The 17,305-nt window shown below is 45.7% G+C and overlaps 1 protein-coding gene across 1 annotated transcript in view; it reads right to left on the reverse strand.

The window, feature by feature from the left end:
* The window catches only part of Dock1 (dedicator of cytokinesis 1), a 510,172-nt gene that overhangs the window by 455,024 nt on the left and 37,843 nt on the right, over window positions 1–17,305 (reverse strand). Inside the window, exon 2 of the mRNA XM_052196505.1 lies at window positions 1,536–1,619. Coding sequence (XP_052052465.1) covers window positions 1,536–1,619 — 84 coding nt within the window. The remainder of the gene's footprint in view (window positions 1–1,535; window positions 1,620–17,305) is intronic.

Genomic DNA, 17,305 nt, shown 5'->3' on the forward strand with positions numbered 1-17,305 from the left:
AAGACATGGAGGCTCAGAGTGGAGGACCCAGGGATTCCACATTCAAGTAGCTAGGGGCAATTAAAAAAATAAAAGAAACCTATCAGCATTTCCCTTCAGATCAGAAAAAGTGTCTGAGATGAGATGCCTGATCCTTCACCTCGACTTAATTTCTCTCTCTGTTTCCTCGAAGCCACTGGCAATCTGTACTGAGAGCAGATAAGGAAATCCAACTGTCAGCTGTCAGAACTGAAAACAAGCAGACGGCGCCCATCACAGCCAGCCACTCATTTGCTCTGGGGCTCCTTTTTGCCAAGCTCCAGCTGCTTCCAGGCATATGACTCCCCCATCCCCCACACAGTTGGAAGAGTAAATGGTGCAAATGGAATAGAGTTCTGAGTCTTCCTGCATCCGATGAAGAAATAAGGGGCGAGACATGGATTTTTTTTAATAGGGTTCTGCTTCTCAGCCATGTCTCTGAGGGCCACGGGAGCCAGTCCTAGCTTGCCCGGGTGGCAGGAGCTGAGCATAGCTCACTCCTGTGCAAAGTGGAGTGTGAAGACCTCTCTGGAAGTTCAATTTGTTGGTTACTATGAGCTGTCTACAATTTCCTCTCTCACTTGGAAGACTTTCGCTGAACCTGATCTAAAAAGCAATTTGGTTATTTAAATCAGGTCCCTGGACTCAAACACTGCTTATGGAATCATCTTCTCAGGCAGAAAAGGAAGCCAGCAGACACAGAAACACCAACCTTAAGGAAACTAAGGGGAGCGATGCCTAAAAAGAGAGAAGAAACAAAGCAAGCCTGTCACTGCTGCTGCTGCCCCTACACACGGTAACAATCACAGCAGACCATCCACAGTGGCTCACAGGATGTGCAAGACACTAACCATGAAAGCTCTTGCAAAAACCAAGAGCATCAGAAAAGCCACAATTGCTTCCCTGAACCATATCCCATATAACTAGTGATCTGTTCACCCTAAAGAAAATGGGGGTCACAGACAAAGGAAAAGGTCAGTATGGCTGTTTCAGTTTCCCCTGAGACAAGCTGTTAACAAATCAAAGTGAAAACTTTGAAAAAAAGCAAAGACTACTCAAAACACTCATCACACACAGCAGATCAACTGAATTCACAAAATCTGTTTCTCACCAAGTCAGTTTCAGTCAAAATTTACACACAACCCGGCGGTAGTGACACACACCTTTAATCCTAGCACTTGGAAACCAGAAGCAGTTGGATCTCTGCACAGAGAAACTCTGTTTCAAAAAATAAAACACACCAACGAAACAAACAAAAAAGATTTACATATATGTGCAAAATAACGAGCCAGTGAGAAGCATTTAGGGGTTAAAAATATGATGTCTAGTTTTAAGTTGACCTTAATAAAGCCTCACTGAATTTAACAAATATGTGCCCCAGCAACCTTTGCCTGGAAGAGCATCTATCTGTGGGAAAAGTGTCCTGGGAATGTAGCACCATGACAGGAAAATGCTTTGCCAAAGAAGTCCCTGAAGTATCCCAACTCCCCAGAGCAGAACCATCAAGTGACACTTACCTTCATAGGTTTCTAGGATGTGCACGGTGTCTCCTATTTGGAGGGACAATTCATCTGCTCCCCGAGCATCGTAGTTATAAAAAGCTGTTGAAGAAGAGATGAGAGAATGCATTAGCAGGAGTAGAAATGATTATTTTCAACATTATGATATATTCAGTCCTGATAAACTCACATGGGCAGCCTTTACTTCCACACACAAAAGGGAAAGGGCGCATCTCAGACATGGGCGAATCCATGTGTGAATTCATTACTATGCTTAATTCCAAGCCACACAACTTTTCTTTATTGTAGGAAGAGAATGTGATTTCTTTTAAGTATGCAATTTTAGGCTTTGGTTATATTCACAGTACTGTGCAACTATTACCCCTAGTTTCCAAAAAGTTTCCCCAACACCACAAAGAAACCCAGTACCCACCCAGCAGTAGCCTCAAGCTTCTTTTTCTGTTGTGTGATAAAACACTGATGAAAGCAATGTGTATAGGAAAGTGTTTATTGTAGCTACACATTGCAGCCCATCACTGACAGAAGCCAAAGCAGAGGCTCAAGCTCAGAACCTGGAAGTAGCAATTGAATCAGGAGGCCTCGGAAAAGCACTGTTCATTGGCTTGCTCCCAGCCTTAAGTCCAGCCACCTTTCTTATACAGGCAACCTGCCTAGGGACAGTACTGCCAACAGAGAGCTAGGCCCTCCCACCTCCACAGCAATACTCCACAGACATGCCCTCAAGCCATTTGGATAAAGGCAGTTCCTCAACTGAGTTTCCCCTTTCCAGGTGTGTGAAGGTGACTGCTAAGGCCAACTATGACAGGCATGTTTAGCCCTATCTGGCCCGCTGTGAGTTTAGTTGACACTGAAGTCCTTTACTGAATTGGGAAGTGACATGCTTTTTCCTACAAAGAGCAATGCTTGGCTTCTGAGTTCTTTCTAAAATGTCACAGCAAGGGCACTTGCTCAGGCTCACAAAACATCTCAAGCACCAAAACACACACATACCTGGAAAATTCCATTTTCTCAAGTATTTTCCCCAAATTCATAAAATGTAAGTGTCCCCAACTGGCAAAGTAGGTTGTTACCAGTTATTAAGTTTATTTAGCATTTTATAGTAACTCTTTAACAGGAGATAACGGCAGCAGGTAAAGGCAGCCCAGAGCAGATGCTGAGCCTCCCCAGTTCAGCACAGCCATATTCTTAAGCCTTTAGGAACCATAAATGCTTTTATATCAGTGCCGTTAAGAGCATCCCTTCTAACATGCCTACTCAGTTAGAGCCGGAAAAGAAAAAAAAAAAAAGTCAGACATACTAAAAATGAAATAAAATGAACACATTGAGTGTAAATACATCTGGGCATGTGTGAACATGCAAAATGTATACATATAATTTTTCTTAGTGTTTCCCCACAAAGAACCCTACCTATTCAGAAGCAGTGAAAAGAAGGCCGAGAATCTCAGACACACATTCCAAAACCGTAAAACAGACCCACAATCTTATCTGTGAAAGATAGCACGGCTCTATGATTGGCACAGAGCCCCAAATCACCAGATAGTCATGACCACAGCACCGGTCCCAATCCTGCACTCAAGTTAATACCGACGACCGAATAACTCAAAAGTTACAGTAAATTAAAGCATTCCAAGACATAAGAATATCTGACAAAGGAACATGGTAGATAGATACAACAGTGATCCTCTGAAGAAATTACCATCCATCTGAATTCCCAGAACTCTGTGCGCATGCTCCCGACAAGACCAAAGAGGATTTTTAGATGGAGATGTTAATTCTGGATCACATAATTGGCTCCAAGTAATCACAAAGACCCTTGTGACAAGGATGCAGGATGAACAGCCCAGAATGGAGGTGACAAGGTCTAAATGGCCCTATATGCTGGGCTCATGGAGTACGTGCTCCCCACAGCCTTTGTGGGCCACAGCCCTATGTGAGTCTGAACTGTGAGACTTCAGATCTCCAGAACTGGGGACAGCGATCAATATGTGTTGCTTTAAAGTTCCAAATCTGTGGATCCCCACCAATTTTTATCAGCAAAGGGAGACCCGGCAGAGGAAAGAATGTGAGATCCAAGTCAGAGGGTTTGTCTTGCAAGCATAAGGAAGGACCTGACTTCAATCTCCAGAACCTGCAGTTTAAACACACACACACACACAAACACACACACAGCTGAGTAACCTGTGCTTGTAATCCCAACAATGGAGAGGTAGAAACGATGTTAAGATCACTGGGGCTTGCAGGTCAACCAATTTAGCCTACTTGGCAAATTCCAGGCCACTTCAAGGCCTGTCACAAAAACAAGGCACATGGTAGCTAAGGGATGACTAGCAAAGTTGTCTTTGAGTCTCTATATGGACATGGACACATACATGTGTGCATGCACATACACACACAAAAATGCACAAAATGATTGAAAAGTGGTATTTTGTAACACATTCACTCCTGAAGGCAGCTGGAACTGGTCTCCGCTGAGGAACAGGAATCCAGGCAAGTGCATGCCTGTAGCTTCAATTCTCAAATTATATGAGATAAGCAAGCATAAGAGAGCAAAGTTGTTTTTAAATAAGCCCTAAAAGTATTCAGTTTAAGGCTACTCCTTCTTATGACCAATCTTTCAACATTATCCACTTCGGAAGGAGCACAGGCCATTTCGTAAAAGGATATGGGCAGCAATCAACATCTGGGCTTAACCTCAGGTCACTTGACACAGCAAAGAGATGGAAGCCAGAAGATTTCCTTCATTTTTACGATCCACTAAAGCCCAGGCATTCCTTACCTGGAAAACATGCTTATCCCTTCTCACTCAGATCTAGGCAACTACTTCTGGGTTGTGGGCATATCCATCTCTAAGCCCATTTACCTTTAGTTGTTTAAGCCCATTTACCTTTTATTGTTGTTGTTGGTGGTGGTGGTGGTGGTAATGGTGTGTGTGTGTGTGTGTGTGTGTGTGTGTGTGGTATATGTGTATGTGCACATGTGAGGGAGCACTTACCCATGCGGATGCATGTGGAGGCCCAAGGTTAACTTTAGAATGTCACCCTCTATTTTTTTGAGACAGGTCTCTCAATGAAACTGGAAATTTCCTTCAGTGCTAGAGAGGCTGGTGGCTGAGTCCCTGAGATCCACTTCTGTCTACCCTATGGCATTAGCATTACAAGCTTGCACCACCATGCATAGCTTTTTACTTGGATGCTAGGGACCCGAATTCAGGACTTTTTGTTTGTAGCACAAGCTCTATACTCAATGAGCCATTTCCCTAGGCCCCTTTCACCTTTTTCATTGGCCCAGCTATGGGTGACATCACCAAGTACCAATGCATAGGGACATAAACTTTTCTATCCGCGAGTGGAGTCCAGTGTAGGAGTATGACATGGCCTCTATGATAACGGAGATGTGTGCAGAGAGCTCTCCCCCTGCATGGTGTGTTTTCTTATAATTATTTATTTCTTAAGATCTGGCAGCAGCCCAGAATAAATATGGATCTTCTTCCCAAAATATGAAATTAGCACTCTGGCCTGCCTCTCAAATAGCTTAAGTTTATTGGAGATAAGGAAAGCAAAGCCATAACCTCTGCTCAAGTTCCTGGTCATCTTGAAAACAGCTGTGAGTTATATCAGGAGGAATGGTGACTCAGACGCCCAAGAGGAAGAGGGGAATCTTCCAGGCACCAATATTGTCGGTAAGACTGAGTGTGGAGGTCCTAGAGTTGATGCTGCTGGTGATAATGACATAATATTGAGCCACCACAAGTACTGCCACTGCTGGTGATGGCAACGGTGATGAGGAGGATGAGGATGGCAATGGTGATGGTGATGGCGTTGACTGACAGGTACTTTGCATAGTCCATGAACCAAGCATTGAGCTTCAGTTTCTTGTAATCAGACTAATTTACCTCTTTTTAAAACTGCCTAATACCACAAGTATAGAATGTTTTCCTTTTCTCTCAATCTGGATTTATACCAGAAAACCACAAAACCCAGCTTTGAACATGACAAACAGATTGTACCAACACTGTGCCTTCCTAGGGGCCACCCAAGTCCAAAAGACCCCGCTTGTGAATTCTTGATTCCTAAGACAATCTCATTAACAAAAGGCAGTTTTGACAAGCTCCGAGTGGCAGAGGCTGAAGGCAGCCCTCCAGCTCCATGCCTTCCCTTACAGACTGTCTCCCACCCAAACTGCCTGGCCAACCCCCCAGAGCCTCCGTGAGAGGCATGAACTCTCTTCTCTCCCCCAGCACTGCTGACAGCGCTGCACTCTGCCCTCATCTGGCCTTTCCTCTGAGAGCGGCTCCCCAGCTCAGCATGCCCCCCAAGCCCTGTGGAATGCACACTGCCATCTGATTGCACCCCACTCGCTCTTCTCCAGCACCACCATAGCTCCCTCACAGTGAGCTGTTCCTGCTGCTGAGAAAAGTTTCCTCTCTGTGCTTCACAGCCCCACTTGTCTGCAAGGCCCGCCCCTAACTCCACATCCTTGTTCACATCCTCCATGAATCCCATCTTGTTCCCTTTAATCAAAGGTTCTGTGCACACCTAGAATAAACCACTTATTACTGAGCCTTCTATCAACTGAGTAGTCGCATGACCTTCCTGAAATGTCTTCCCCTGTACCTCTCCAAACCATGACTCCTTAGACCAGTGGTTCCCAGCCTCCCTAATGCTTTAACCCTTTAATACAGTTCCTCATGTTGTGGTGACCCCCAACCATAACATTATTTTCACTGCTACTTCATAACTGTAATTCTGCTAATGTTATAAATTATAATATAAATATATGTGCTTTCTGATGACCTTAGATGACCCCTGTGAAAAGATCATCCCTCACTCTCCCAAAGGGGTTGTGACCCACAGGCTACAAACCACTGTGTTAGATGAAGGAAACCTATATTTCCCTTTGAAGGTACTCAGCAAAAATCCTGATTTGAGCCAGCTCATAAAGTATCCCCTTTTGGGTGGTTTGCGGTAAGAGGAAAGAAAACCTTGACGGTTCCTTCCTCTTCAGGATGCTTTTGACCAGATCTGGAAGCTAGAGCTTTGTCCAGTCAATTACAATTCTGTTTTGGGTCTTAGGATATAGGCTCTATCCACCCACACAGTACAGAGAACTTCCTCACAGCAGGTAAGGTGAAGGTTACCAATTGGCTCAGAGTTCTGTGTGGGTCCCACACACCCTTCCTTGAAACATGATATTACGATTTTAGGCAGCAGCTTAAGATAATTAAATTCTTTCTTCATGCCAATCTGTGAAAATTAGTTGCTCTGTTTGTGATCTCAGTCCCTTTATCTTGCCTTCAATGGGAAAAATGTTCAAGGGTACTCATGATCTCAGGGCTTGAGAAACCACCATGGGAGGATGGAGACCAGGCTCCCTCCCTTCTGTGCCCATCTGCCACAGCCAGGAGCCTGCCCTCAAGTCGGGAGAGCACAGTGTGCCAGCAGTCTCCTCTCAGCTTTTTCCAAGCCCAGATCCACTCCTAGCTAGCCCACTCTGAAGTAACCTTGAGCCTGGAAAGAGCTGGGTCCCCAGGAAGCAGTGAGTTAGTTAGTAAGAAGCCTGGCCTCTAAGGGGTAACCTTTCCCACGCTGGGTCATTCAGAAAATACGGAATAGAAAAAAAAAAAAAAAAAAGGACACACTAAGACATATCCTTTGAATTTGACCTTAAAGGGCAGGGACTGAGAAGGAAGAAAGTTAACTCTATAGTCATGGAGGATTCAGCAAGCAACACTAGAGATTATGCCTGTGGGAACCCCTGCCATCACCACAAAGAAAGGGACACACACATCAGTTCCCCAGGGGGCTGCAGGCTGGAATTCCTAAACTGTCCCTTTAAAAGGAGACCCTGCTACATTTTCCCCCAAGTCAAGCAGCTGGCAGAGTCCACAGGGCAAATGTCTCAGGCAGGGCTGGATCACCCAGTCATTTCTTCCCCAGGGATTCCTCCCCTTGACTTTGAGGCCCTCAAAGACCTCACTGTGCCGTCCTGGGACAAATTTCTAATGCTCCTGGCACACAGCAGATCCTCTAACACCGGGTGGGAGGATGGATGGAATGGTGCCGCAAGAAGGAAGGAGAACGTCGGGAAGATTCTGAGAGCCAGGAAGAAATGATAGTGTTCAAAGTGCTGAATCTATGATGTTTTAAAGATAAAACTAAAAACTGGGCCAGTGAGCTGCCTCAGTCAGTAAAGGCACTCTCTGCATGAGCTTGAAAACCTAAGTCCAACCCCCAGAAGAGAGAACTGACTGTTCAAAGTGGTCCTGTGACCGCAGAATATGTACCATACACTCATATGCCCACACTAATAACAAATTCTTAAAGAACAAAAAGAATGAAATGCAGATACATATCTGCAAGAGGAAAAAAAGCAGCCACACTCGGGAAACTTTAAGATGCTGCAGAAAGGAATGAAGAGACACGAAAAAACAGAAAGGTCTCCACAGTAAGACACTCGTGGTCTTGGAGAGAAAGATTTCAAACTGTCAGCATGACAGTGACATCCAAAGCAATCTAAAGCTCAGCATAATTCCACTGAAAACTCACAAACAGAAGCCTCCATCACTCAGACTCTAGAAAGGCTAAGAGAATGTAGAAAGAGAAGAACAAAGCTGGGGCCTCCCATTTTCCTGACTTCAAAGCCACAGCAACAGTGTGGTTCAGGCACAGACACCAACATGCAGATGAAAGGACAAGGAGAAAGCCCTGCGCACAGGACAAACAATTTCAATAAGGCTTCAAGACCATCTTCTAGGGGGAGGTCAGATTTCAACAGATGGTGCCAGGAACAACTGGATACCTAAGTAAAAATCAAACAACCCACAAAGCTGGATCCCAAGCATCACAAAAATTAACAAGATAGAAATGATTTAGGAGTCAAAACTGCAAAATTCTTATGGCGAGACATGACATTAAACCTGGAAGACGTCTTGGATACACTACCAAACCCAGTCAACAAAAGACAAAATAAAGAGGTTGGATGTCATCAAAGTGAAAAAGAATACATGAGAAGATATTATTCATAGAACCCACAGAAAGACAGAAAACATTTGCAATTCTAATAATATGTAGTGTCTTGACTTATGGAAGTATTTTTGGGGCCAGTAAGATGGCTCAGTTTATAAAGATGCTTGCTGCCAAACCTGAAGACCTAAGTTTGATCCTCAGGATGCACAGAGAAGGAGAGAATCCTGCCTACAAACTGTCCTCTGAACTCTACATATACAACACAGCATGTGCACATGAATATATGTACACAGACACACACACACACTGTGACACACACTATACCATGGCACATGTATACTTCCCCCACAAATTAAATAAATGTTTAAAAAACTTCCTACAAAGTCAACACCAGAGGCTGTTTTAAAATTAGCAAAAGACTTGAAGAGAAATTCCTCCAGTGAATGCAGGTCAACAGTCTCACCATCACCACTCTCTCCTCATGAAGTCATTCAAAAGCACAAGAAGCTCTTGCCTCACAGGCACAGGATTGCCATTACCCTCCGACTAAAAGCAATGTCTCAGTGAATGTGAAAAAATCTCAACCTTTCATGGTTGGCATTGACAAGAACCACAAAACGGTTCAGCTGCCACAGAAAACTGAACGGCCATGACCTAGCAGTGTGCACAGGTGACTGTAACAAAGACCCAAACCCAAAGAGTATACACCAAATAGGAACGCACCAATGTGCAAATAACCAGGTGAAATGCAAACAGACCACTCTTGTTTATGGGCACACTATTTACAACAATCTAAAGAAACCTGTCCATCAACAGAAGTTAAAGCCTATCTGATATATCCAGTGGACTTCTGCTCGGCCGTACGGGAAAGAACATTTTAGCTTATTTTGCAATGTGGACGATTACACTCAGTGAAAAGAAACATTCTCAAACAGCAAGTGTTAGGAGAAGGCGAGTCGGCGTTGGATGACACTTTTACTGAGGAAGGTGAGGAGAGCTCTGGAGATGGATGCCCCTCAACCAGTGAGTATATGCTTAACAAGTCAGAATTGGATGCTTTTGATTGATTCAAATGGCAAATTTTACGTAATGGATTTTTCTTTTAAATCACAATTTAAACAAAAATAAAGATGCAGTGAGGAGAGTACAGAGCACTATGAGAGAAACCTTGACAGATGAAGTCTTAACAGACTGGCGGTGGACCACTAAGCCAGAATTACAAAGCATCCCCAGGCCCCCTGTGCAAACTCCAGTGGCTTGGGCAGCCTCCATACCCAGGTTAGGGCACCAGATTCAAAGAGAAAAAGGACACAGAAAACTAGCGGAGAGGTGACCGACACCAAAGCACACCCCAGTTACATTTCTCTGCACAGGCCTCTCATGGAATGCTCCAGACTCTCCGAGGAAGAAAGCTACTTTCAAAGTCACCATGCTCCTCCTGCAGGGTTCACTACTCTTTCAGCTCCTATCTTTCTTTCTTAGGAATACAGAGGTTGTTTCCCTGCCAACAAAATCCCCTGTGGCCATAGTTCATGAACTGTTTGGATATTAGAATCTAGAAACTCATCTAAATAATTTTAAAAAACAGAGCAGGGCATGGCAGGATAAAGGCGCTGTCATTTGTTATTCAATATTTCTTTCTGCCTTTTAAATGGAAACAGGTGGACGGGTGGTAGAGATAAGGGTATGAGAGGGAAAATATGAAAGCGTCTTTGCTCCAATTCTAATTGAACTGACAGACACAATTCAAAGACATTTTAATATCTTTCTTCAGAATAAAATATCACTGTCTGCCTTATCCATGACTATCTTATTACTATCTGGTCTCAAAGGTCACAGTGCCAAAATGCACAGGTCCAAGGGAAGCACAGTGGGCGCTGGGGAATGGCAGCTTTATTGCTTTTCCGTGGTAGGAAAGGTAAAATCCTAGGCTTCTACTTTTCCAGGTTTCATGAAGTCAGTCCTAGAATAGAAAATTCCCATCCTCACATCAATGGACTTTTGCAAGCCCACCCACAAAGAAGAAAGAACTCTGAAGGATGGGGGGGGGGGGGGAACTGCCTCAGCTGAGAACCTGAGTTCAATCCCCTAGACCCCATGTTTTAAAAAAAAAATAAAAGCCAAACTTGCCAAAATCCCTAAGCACTAGGGAGTCAAAGACAGGAGGTTCCCTGCGGCTTAATGGCATTCAGTGTAGCCTACCTACAGGGTGAGCTCCAGGCCACTAAGAGATCCTATCATTAGAGGGGAGAGAGAGAGAGAGAGAGAGAGAGAGAGAGAGAGAGAGAGAGAGAGAGAGAGAGAGAACGAACGAACCCAGGGAATGATGAGCTGCACTCTGACTTCACATACATGCCACACGTGCAAAGATACACACACACACACACACACACACACAAAGAGAGGCCCCTAGGCCAGGGACAGAGAGGAGGGGGCAGAACTTGGCTGAGGGCAAATGTATCTACTGTTACACTGAATTTTGTCAGTTGCAAAGAGATGGAAAGCCTAGAGGGAGGCGACCTAATCTCTTGAATCACCTCTTCAAGACAGAACATTAGGAGAGCACAGGCTTTTGAACTGTCCAGGTGCCTGCTCCTCGGACATGAGCACAGCAAACCAGCAGCCACTGAGGATGAGACCCATGGACTCCAACACTAGAGTCCCCAGGGAAGAGTTCTAGTGGAGAACAGGGAAGCCAGGACCTCCTTCCATGCATGGCACCTCCTCCCTTTCAAATAGTCCTCCGCTGAGCTGGCTCCTGCAGACCAGGACTTTCAGGGGATGCTACCACCTGCTTCCCATCTTGTCAAAGGAGCACCAGGATTACAGATACATTCTACCATGTCTGGCTTTACATAGGTTCTAGAGATTCAAACTCAGGTCATGGTCCTCATGGTCCACTGAGCCACCTCCCTTGCACACATATGCACGTATGAATGAATATATCCAAATGCATATCTCAGATAATCAGATCCATGATTCTATGCACAATGCACACCAAAGTAAGATAAGTTCTGAGAAGCTCCTGTGGTGAGGTGGGAGGCAGAGGTAGGGGAAGACCAGGAAGCCTGTGGGACAGGGAACACGTGCATTCAGCAGCAAACCAGAAGAGAGCCACCTTTCAGACAAAGGCGGGAAGCAAAGACTGACAGTCAAGGCCATCCTCTGACCTCCAATATGAGCCCCTCAAGGGAACAATCTACTATGAGGTATGACCTTTGTCAATTCTTGATAGTCACATACATGGAAGCACAAGTCTATCTTCATGTCTGACCTACTTACTTGACCTTTCGAGATACACATGTTCATTTTCATTACATAAAATAAGTCACCATGAGTTTACCCATTTCCCTGCTGAAGGGCATCTAAGGTACCTGCTGTGGAGCTTTTACAAATGAGACTATAATTCCATCTTTAACCTTTTTGAGAACCTGCTTTCAACCAATAGGAATTCAGCCTTAGTCAGGGGAGTGATCTTTTAGGAGAAGCTGCGTACATAAAAGCATCTAGGAACAGCACTAAGTCCCTCGAAGCCTGAGGTTGCCCCCACCCTTCCTGTAAATCAGAGAGGAACAGCAATGGCGACAGACAGTCTCTGGACAGAACTCTCTCATTATCAGAGATGAATTTTGATTCTCTATAGTTTGTTGAAATTCCTCCTGTGTAGTGTTACATTACTTAGCTTTGATAAAAAAATAAAATTGAAGATTAAAAAACAATCAAACCCTCTTTGAGATAAACAATAAAGTGGGGCACACAGGGGTGTTAATGAAGGAGCTGCACAGAGGCTGCTGGGACAGCCCTCCCTGCAGCTCACCTCTGCACAGAGCTCGACCAGTTTCCAGTCATTCTTCTTTCAGTAAGACAGCTTGTCAACATGCCAAGCCCTTCGCCTCCTCCTTCCAGGATGGGCAATCTCCTCAGAGAGCAGGCTCCCTCCACACTATTTTCCCACTGTGCACTCAATGAGCAAGACAGGAGGCACGCGTGCCCTCTACCTGAGAAACAAAGGCCCCCTCCATACCACCTCCCTGAAGCAAATCCTCCCCTCCACTGCCTTCCGGTAAGGTTCCGCTTCAAGGCAAGCAGGCCCATCACCCTAGCTGAGACCATCACTGGACCTGAAGGACCCACACGAACTCAACCACGAGTCCCAGCTCTGCACGTTTGGTGTAGTTTCTCACTCTATGAAACAGAGTGACAGGAGCCACCACAGCACCTGCGGGTGAGGATGAGATAGATGTTGCCTAGGAGGTTGTACCAGTCTGTGCCACCCCAAACCTGTACTCACTTAATAATACCTTCAAAACAGGGGTGTTGGGAAGGGAGCTCAGTAGGGTAAGTGCTTGCTATGCAAGCATAAGAACCTGAGTTTGGATTCCAGGCACTTACATAAAAGCCAGGCATTGTAGAACACATCTATAAACCTGAAACTGGGTGGAGATTGGCTCAGGGTCCAGTGAGAGACCGTCTCAAAACCTAAGGTAGGAAGTGATCCAGGAAAATGTCAAATGTCAACTTCTGCACCCTATCAGTATATGTATGGGCACATATACCCACCCACACAGAATATAATACAGAGAGACAGACAGACAGACAGACAGACAGACAGAGGAGCTGTCTCCCCATAGCACAAAAGCAGGTCAATGTGAGGCTCCAGACATCTCCATCTTCCACCCTCCACCCTCCATCCTCCTCCTGGTCCCTGCCCTATCCCAGAACCTCTCTTCCCTGTCACTATGGCCCAAATGAGGGAGTTCATGTCTAAGCGATGCTTATAGGACTATAAGATGCAGAGCCTCCTTGCATAAAGGTCACTCCTGGAGCCTAGAGGTCAGAACCAGCACAAACCTCACTCTTCAGGGTTAATCCCAGGATTTCCTAAGCATTGGCTGAGGCAAGGGCTGCCCTGCAGGGGGTAGGGGGAAGAGGGGACACTGCTGGGATATATTTGCATACTCGGATGCTAATGGCCCAGCAGCCTACACACTGCCCTCTTGTTCCCAGGCAGAATCAACACTGGGCACTGGCAGCTGGGGCTTGTCCCAGATGCTCTACTGAGGAGAAGAGGGACAGCCTGCACTTCAGAGGGACCCAAGCCAGCATAGCCTGAGGGAGAAAGCCCAGGGCCTGGTTTGGAGGGACCCAGCACCTGTCTTTTCTGTCTGTTGTACAAGAAATAAGGCCTGGGTGGAACTAACACCTGCCTCCAGCACTGTGGAGTGAGGAGACAGTGCACAACCCTGGCTCCCGGAGGACACAAGACAAATCTTGCCTGAGTTAAACACTTGATAAATTTGTCTTTCCTGGACAGTGGCCAAAAACACAGAGAAGACAGTGTGCAGTAATTGAGAGTCGTGTTTGTGGTGGGCTGCCTGGACACAGAGGGCAAAGAAACACTCAAAAGCATTATGTACCGGGGACTCTAAGGGGCGAGCACAGACAACTGAACAACTGAGACCTGGGGAGAGCCACAACCCACCTACAGCACACTGCCTAAACAGACACTGGGAACCTGGTGCCTGGTGGCATAAGGCTGTTACCTCAGTGTTGAGAAGTCAAAACCAGAGGGATCTTGGGTTCAAGACCAGCCTGAAAAATAAACAAGACCCTGCCTACAAAGAGTGGACGGACACATTAAGTCCCAGGTGCTAGGCCTGCCAAGGACATCCCTTAGACCAACAAAGCACGGGCCTTTGTCTTCAGCAGACTGGTAAACCCCCTCTTAGCCAAATCCCCTGTTCTGGAGCATGGACTGCCGGCATTCCACAAAACATCCTGCCATCCCAGGATGGTGCTTATTTCTGGGAGCAGAACCCAACATGAGATGCCAGCGCAGTCTCTTATTTGACAATTGTAAATTCAAAACAGGATGACTATAATTAAAGTTATAATACAAACATTTGAAGAAGCCTTTACAGATAGACTGCACACTGTAAAGAGGCTGCCAGGGAAGCTACTTGGACAGTTCTTCCAAAGATTAAGCACAGAATCGCCATAGAACTGAGTATGACAGACTATACCTGTCATCCTGGCTCTCAAAAGGCTGAGGCAGGAGAATTGCTAGCATAGTCTACCCAAGTATCAGACCACCCTGGGTAACCTACTGAGCTGTGTCCAAAGCCCAAGAAAAGAATTACCAAGTGATTTCACTGATGAGGGCCTAACAATATGAATGGGAAGACCACCCACAAACTTGAAAGACTGTGAAAAGCAAGGACTGTTAAAAAGGGAAAGCCTACATATATGTTACTACAAGGAGAGAAGTTCAAAATGTGACTATAAGGCCTTAAATTAAGTGTGGGACCTTTGGGATCCCACTGTGATGCTAAGTCTAGATGGTCAACTAGAGGGAAGCTAAAATTACCTAGCAGATAGGCAAGCCTGTGAAAACTTATCTAGATTACGTTAACTGAAGAAAGAAAACCCATCCACTGTGGGAGGTCCTGGAATTAAAAAAGAGAAGACAAAATTAAGCACCAGTATCTATCTCCCTTTCCGTCTTTCCTTTCAGACAATAGATGTATCCTGCCTCACACCCCTGCCACCAGGTATTCCCCACCATGATGGACTGTATTCCCTCACACTGTGAGCCAAAGTAAACCCTGCCTTCCCAAAGTTGCTCTTTTTGACTATTTTGTTCCAACTTCAAGACAAGTAATGAACATGGAAGGCCCACAAGCAGGCATAGGCCTCAGGCCCTGATTCCCCAGAAGGCCTCAATTTCCAGGACGTTGCAGCTGGCAAGGGCAGAGCTGCTATGAGCCCTACAAGCAATGTTATATTTTAATAGTCGTTTCAATTGACTATAAAAATACAGCCTCACATAATAAAATTGCTTTTTCACTGTGGTAGAAATACTTAGCAAGAGATGAGAAATACTTAGCGAGAGGCTATAAAACCCTATTCGCTTGCTTATGGAGTAGCTGCTGAATAAGAGGAAAGCCGGAACAGATAAGCTGGGGCAGGCAGACGAGAGCAAGACAGCAAAACGTACAACGTAGCGTGTCTACCATGACACTCGGCAGACAGGAGCGCTCAGCATTGTTTTCAATGCTCTGAACAGAAAAATGAGCATCTTCCCACTCCTGTTCCATCTGTAACTTGTAAAGCTCCATCGGTCTGGACATGAGAAGACACATCCCCTGTGACTTCACATGGTCCTTCTTCACAGAGCTCCTAGTCATACCAGGGCTGAGCATTGACAGCAGCCAAGGCACCAACGTCCAGGCAAGCTCTCCTCCACAAAATGTGTCACAGAAAATTTCCCAACCACAAAGAGGGCAACAGCACACTAATGAATGACAGAGATTGAGGAGGCATTTGGTAGAACAGACAAGGGAGTCTAGCAGCATCACCACATCCGTGGTCTACCAACACTAGCAGCACCACCAACATTGCCACTGTCACCAGCAATCATGTGAGATCAGCACCTGCACCACATCATCACTGTCACTATCATCACACCATTTCTTCATGGTCAGCCCACGATCACCAATCACCATGTCAAATCAACATCATGACCACAACACCATCAATCACAATGTATCCCCACAATGACCCCCCTCACCACCACCAAATCCCCACTGGCACCATCAATATATGACTATCACTGCCACCACCAGTCATGACCATTAACAATGTCACATCAGTACCATCCCCACCTCACTGCCACTGCACTGCCACAACCATTGCCCCCATATCAGTAAAGTCACACAGGCAGAATCACCAAGCACATCATGAACACTGCCCCATCAATCAGTACATCAGCAACTCTGCCACCACCACTGTTATCAACATCAGTATCCTAACTACCAGCAGCCACCACCATAATCAACCATGCCACCACTGACAATGTTATCACCATCAATTCTATTATCAAACTACCACTATAACCACCACTGCTACCACCATTGTCAATACCATCATGGCACCTACACAACCACGAAAGCCATCACCATCATCAACACCACATCACCCACATCAGCACCAGTGCCTCCACCACAGTCAACATCAGTGTCAACATCAATATCACCCTCATCTCCACTAATGTCACATACAAGCAACTTCAATATGACTACCTACCACCATCACTGTCACCATGGAAATAAGCATAAGCTCTACTCTGACCAAGTAGGACCAGACACTCAGCAAACTACTCCTTGTGCTGCTCATGGAGTCCAGCCAAGCCTATATACCAGGTGCAATGTGCTCTTATTTCTGAACAAAGACTCTGAGGCCAAGAACAGGTGGATGGTGTGCTGCATCCTAGCCTGGAGGCCCTACTCATCCTGCTGTGGGAACACCTTCCTGCACATATCAAGCGAAAAGTACTACCCCTCAGCATCTACCGCTCAGGCTTCTGCAGTCAGATCCCTCTGCTTCAAAGGGGCCATGACACTGCACTGTATACACACCTCACTCGAAAAGCCCTTGAGACAGGATGAAATGACAAATCCCAAATACAGAGGGCACCCAGAGGTGGGGGGCAGGGGGTGTACTATATTCCCTCTAGGCAAATTCACCTTCCAGTAAACACAGCACAGGCTATTATCACACAGTCAGTTCAACACAACTCTCAGTAATCCTCACTAGGCCTCAGATCCATACAGCAGGGCATTCAGAGATCAACACTATGGAAGCCAACTCCCAAAGCCAACTCTCACAGCCTGGGCTGGGAAGGAGATAAGACCAAGATTAAGCAGGAATCGGATCTCCAACTACCATGGACGCAAGCAGAGCAAACCATGGTAAGAATCCATGGGACAGCTGCACTAGTGACCTCTGCAGGCACCCTGAATT

The sequence above is a fragment of the Apodemus sylvaticus genome, chromosome 1 (genome assembly GCF_947179515.1).
Source record: "Apodemus sylvaticus chromosome 1, mApoSyl1.1, whole genome shotgun sequence".
NCBI classification, from domain to species: domain Eukaryota; kingdom Metazoa; phylum Chordata; class Mammalia; order Rodentia; family Muridae; genus Apodemus; species Apodemus sylvaticus.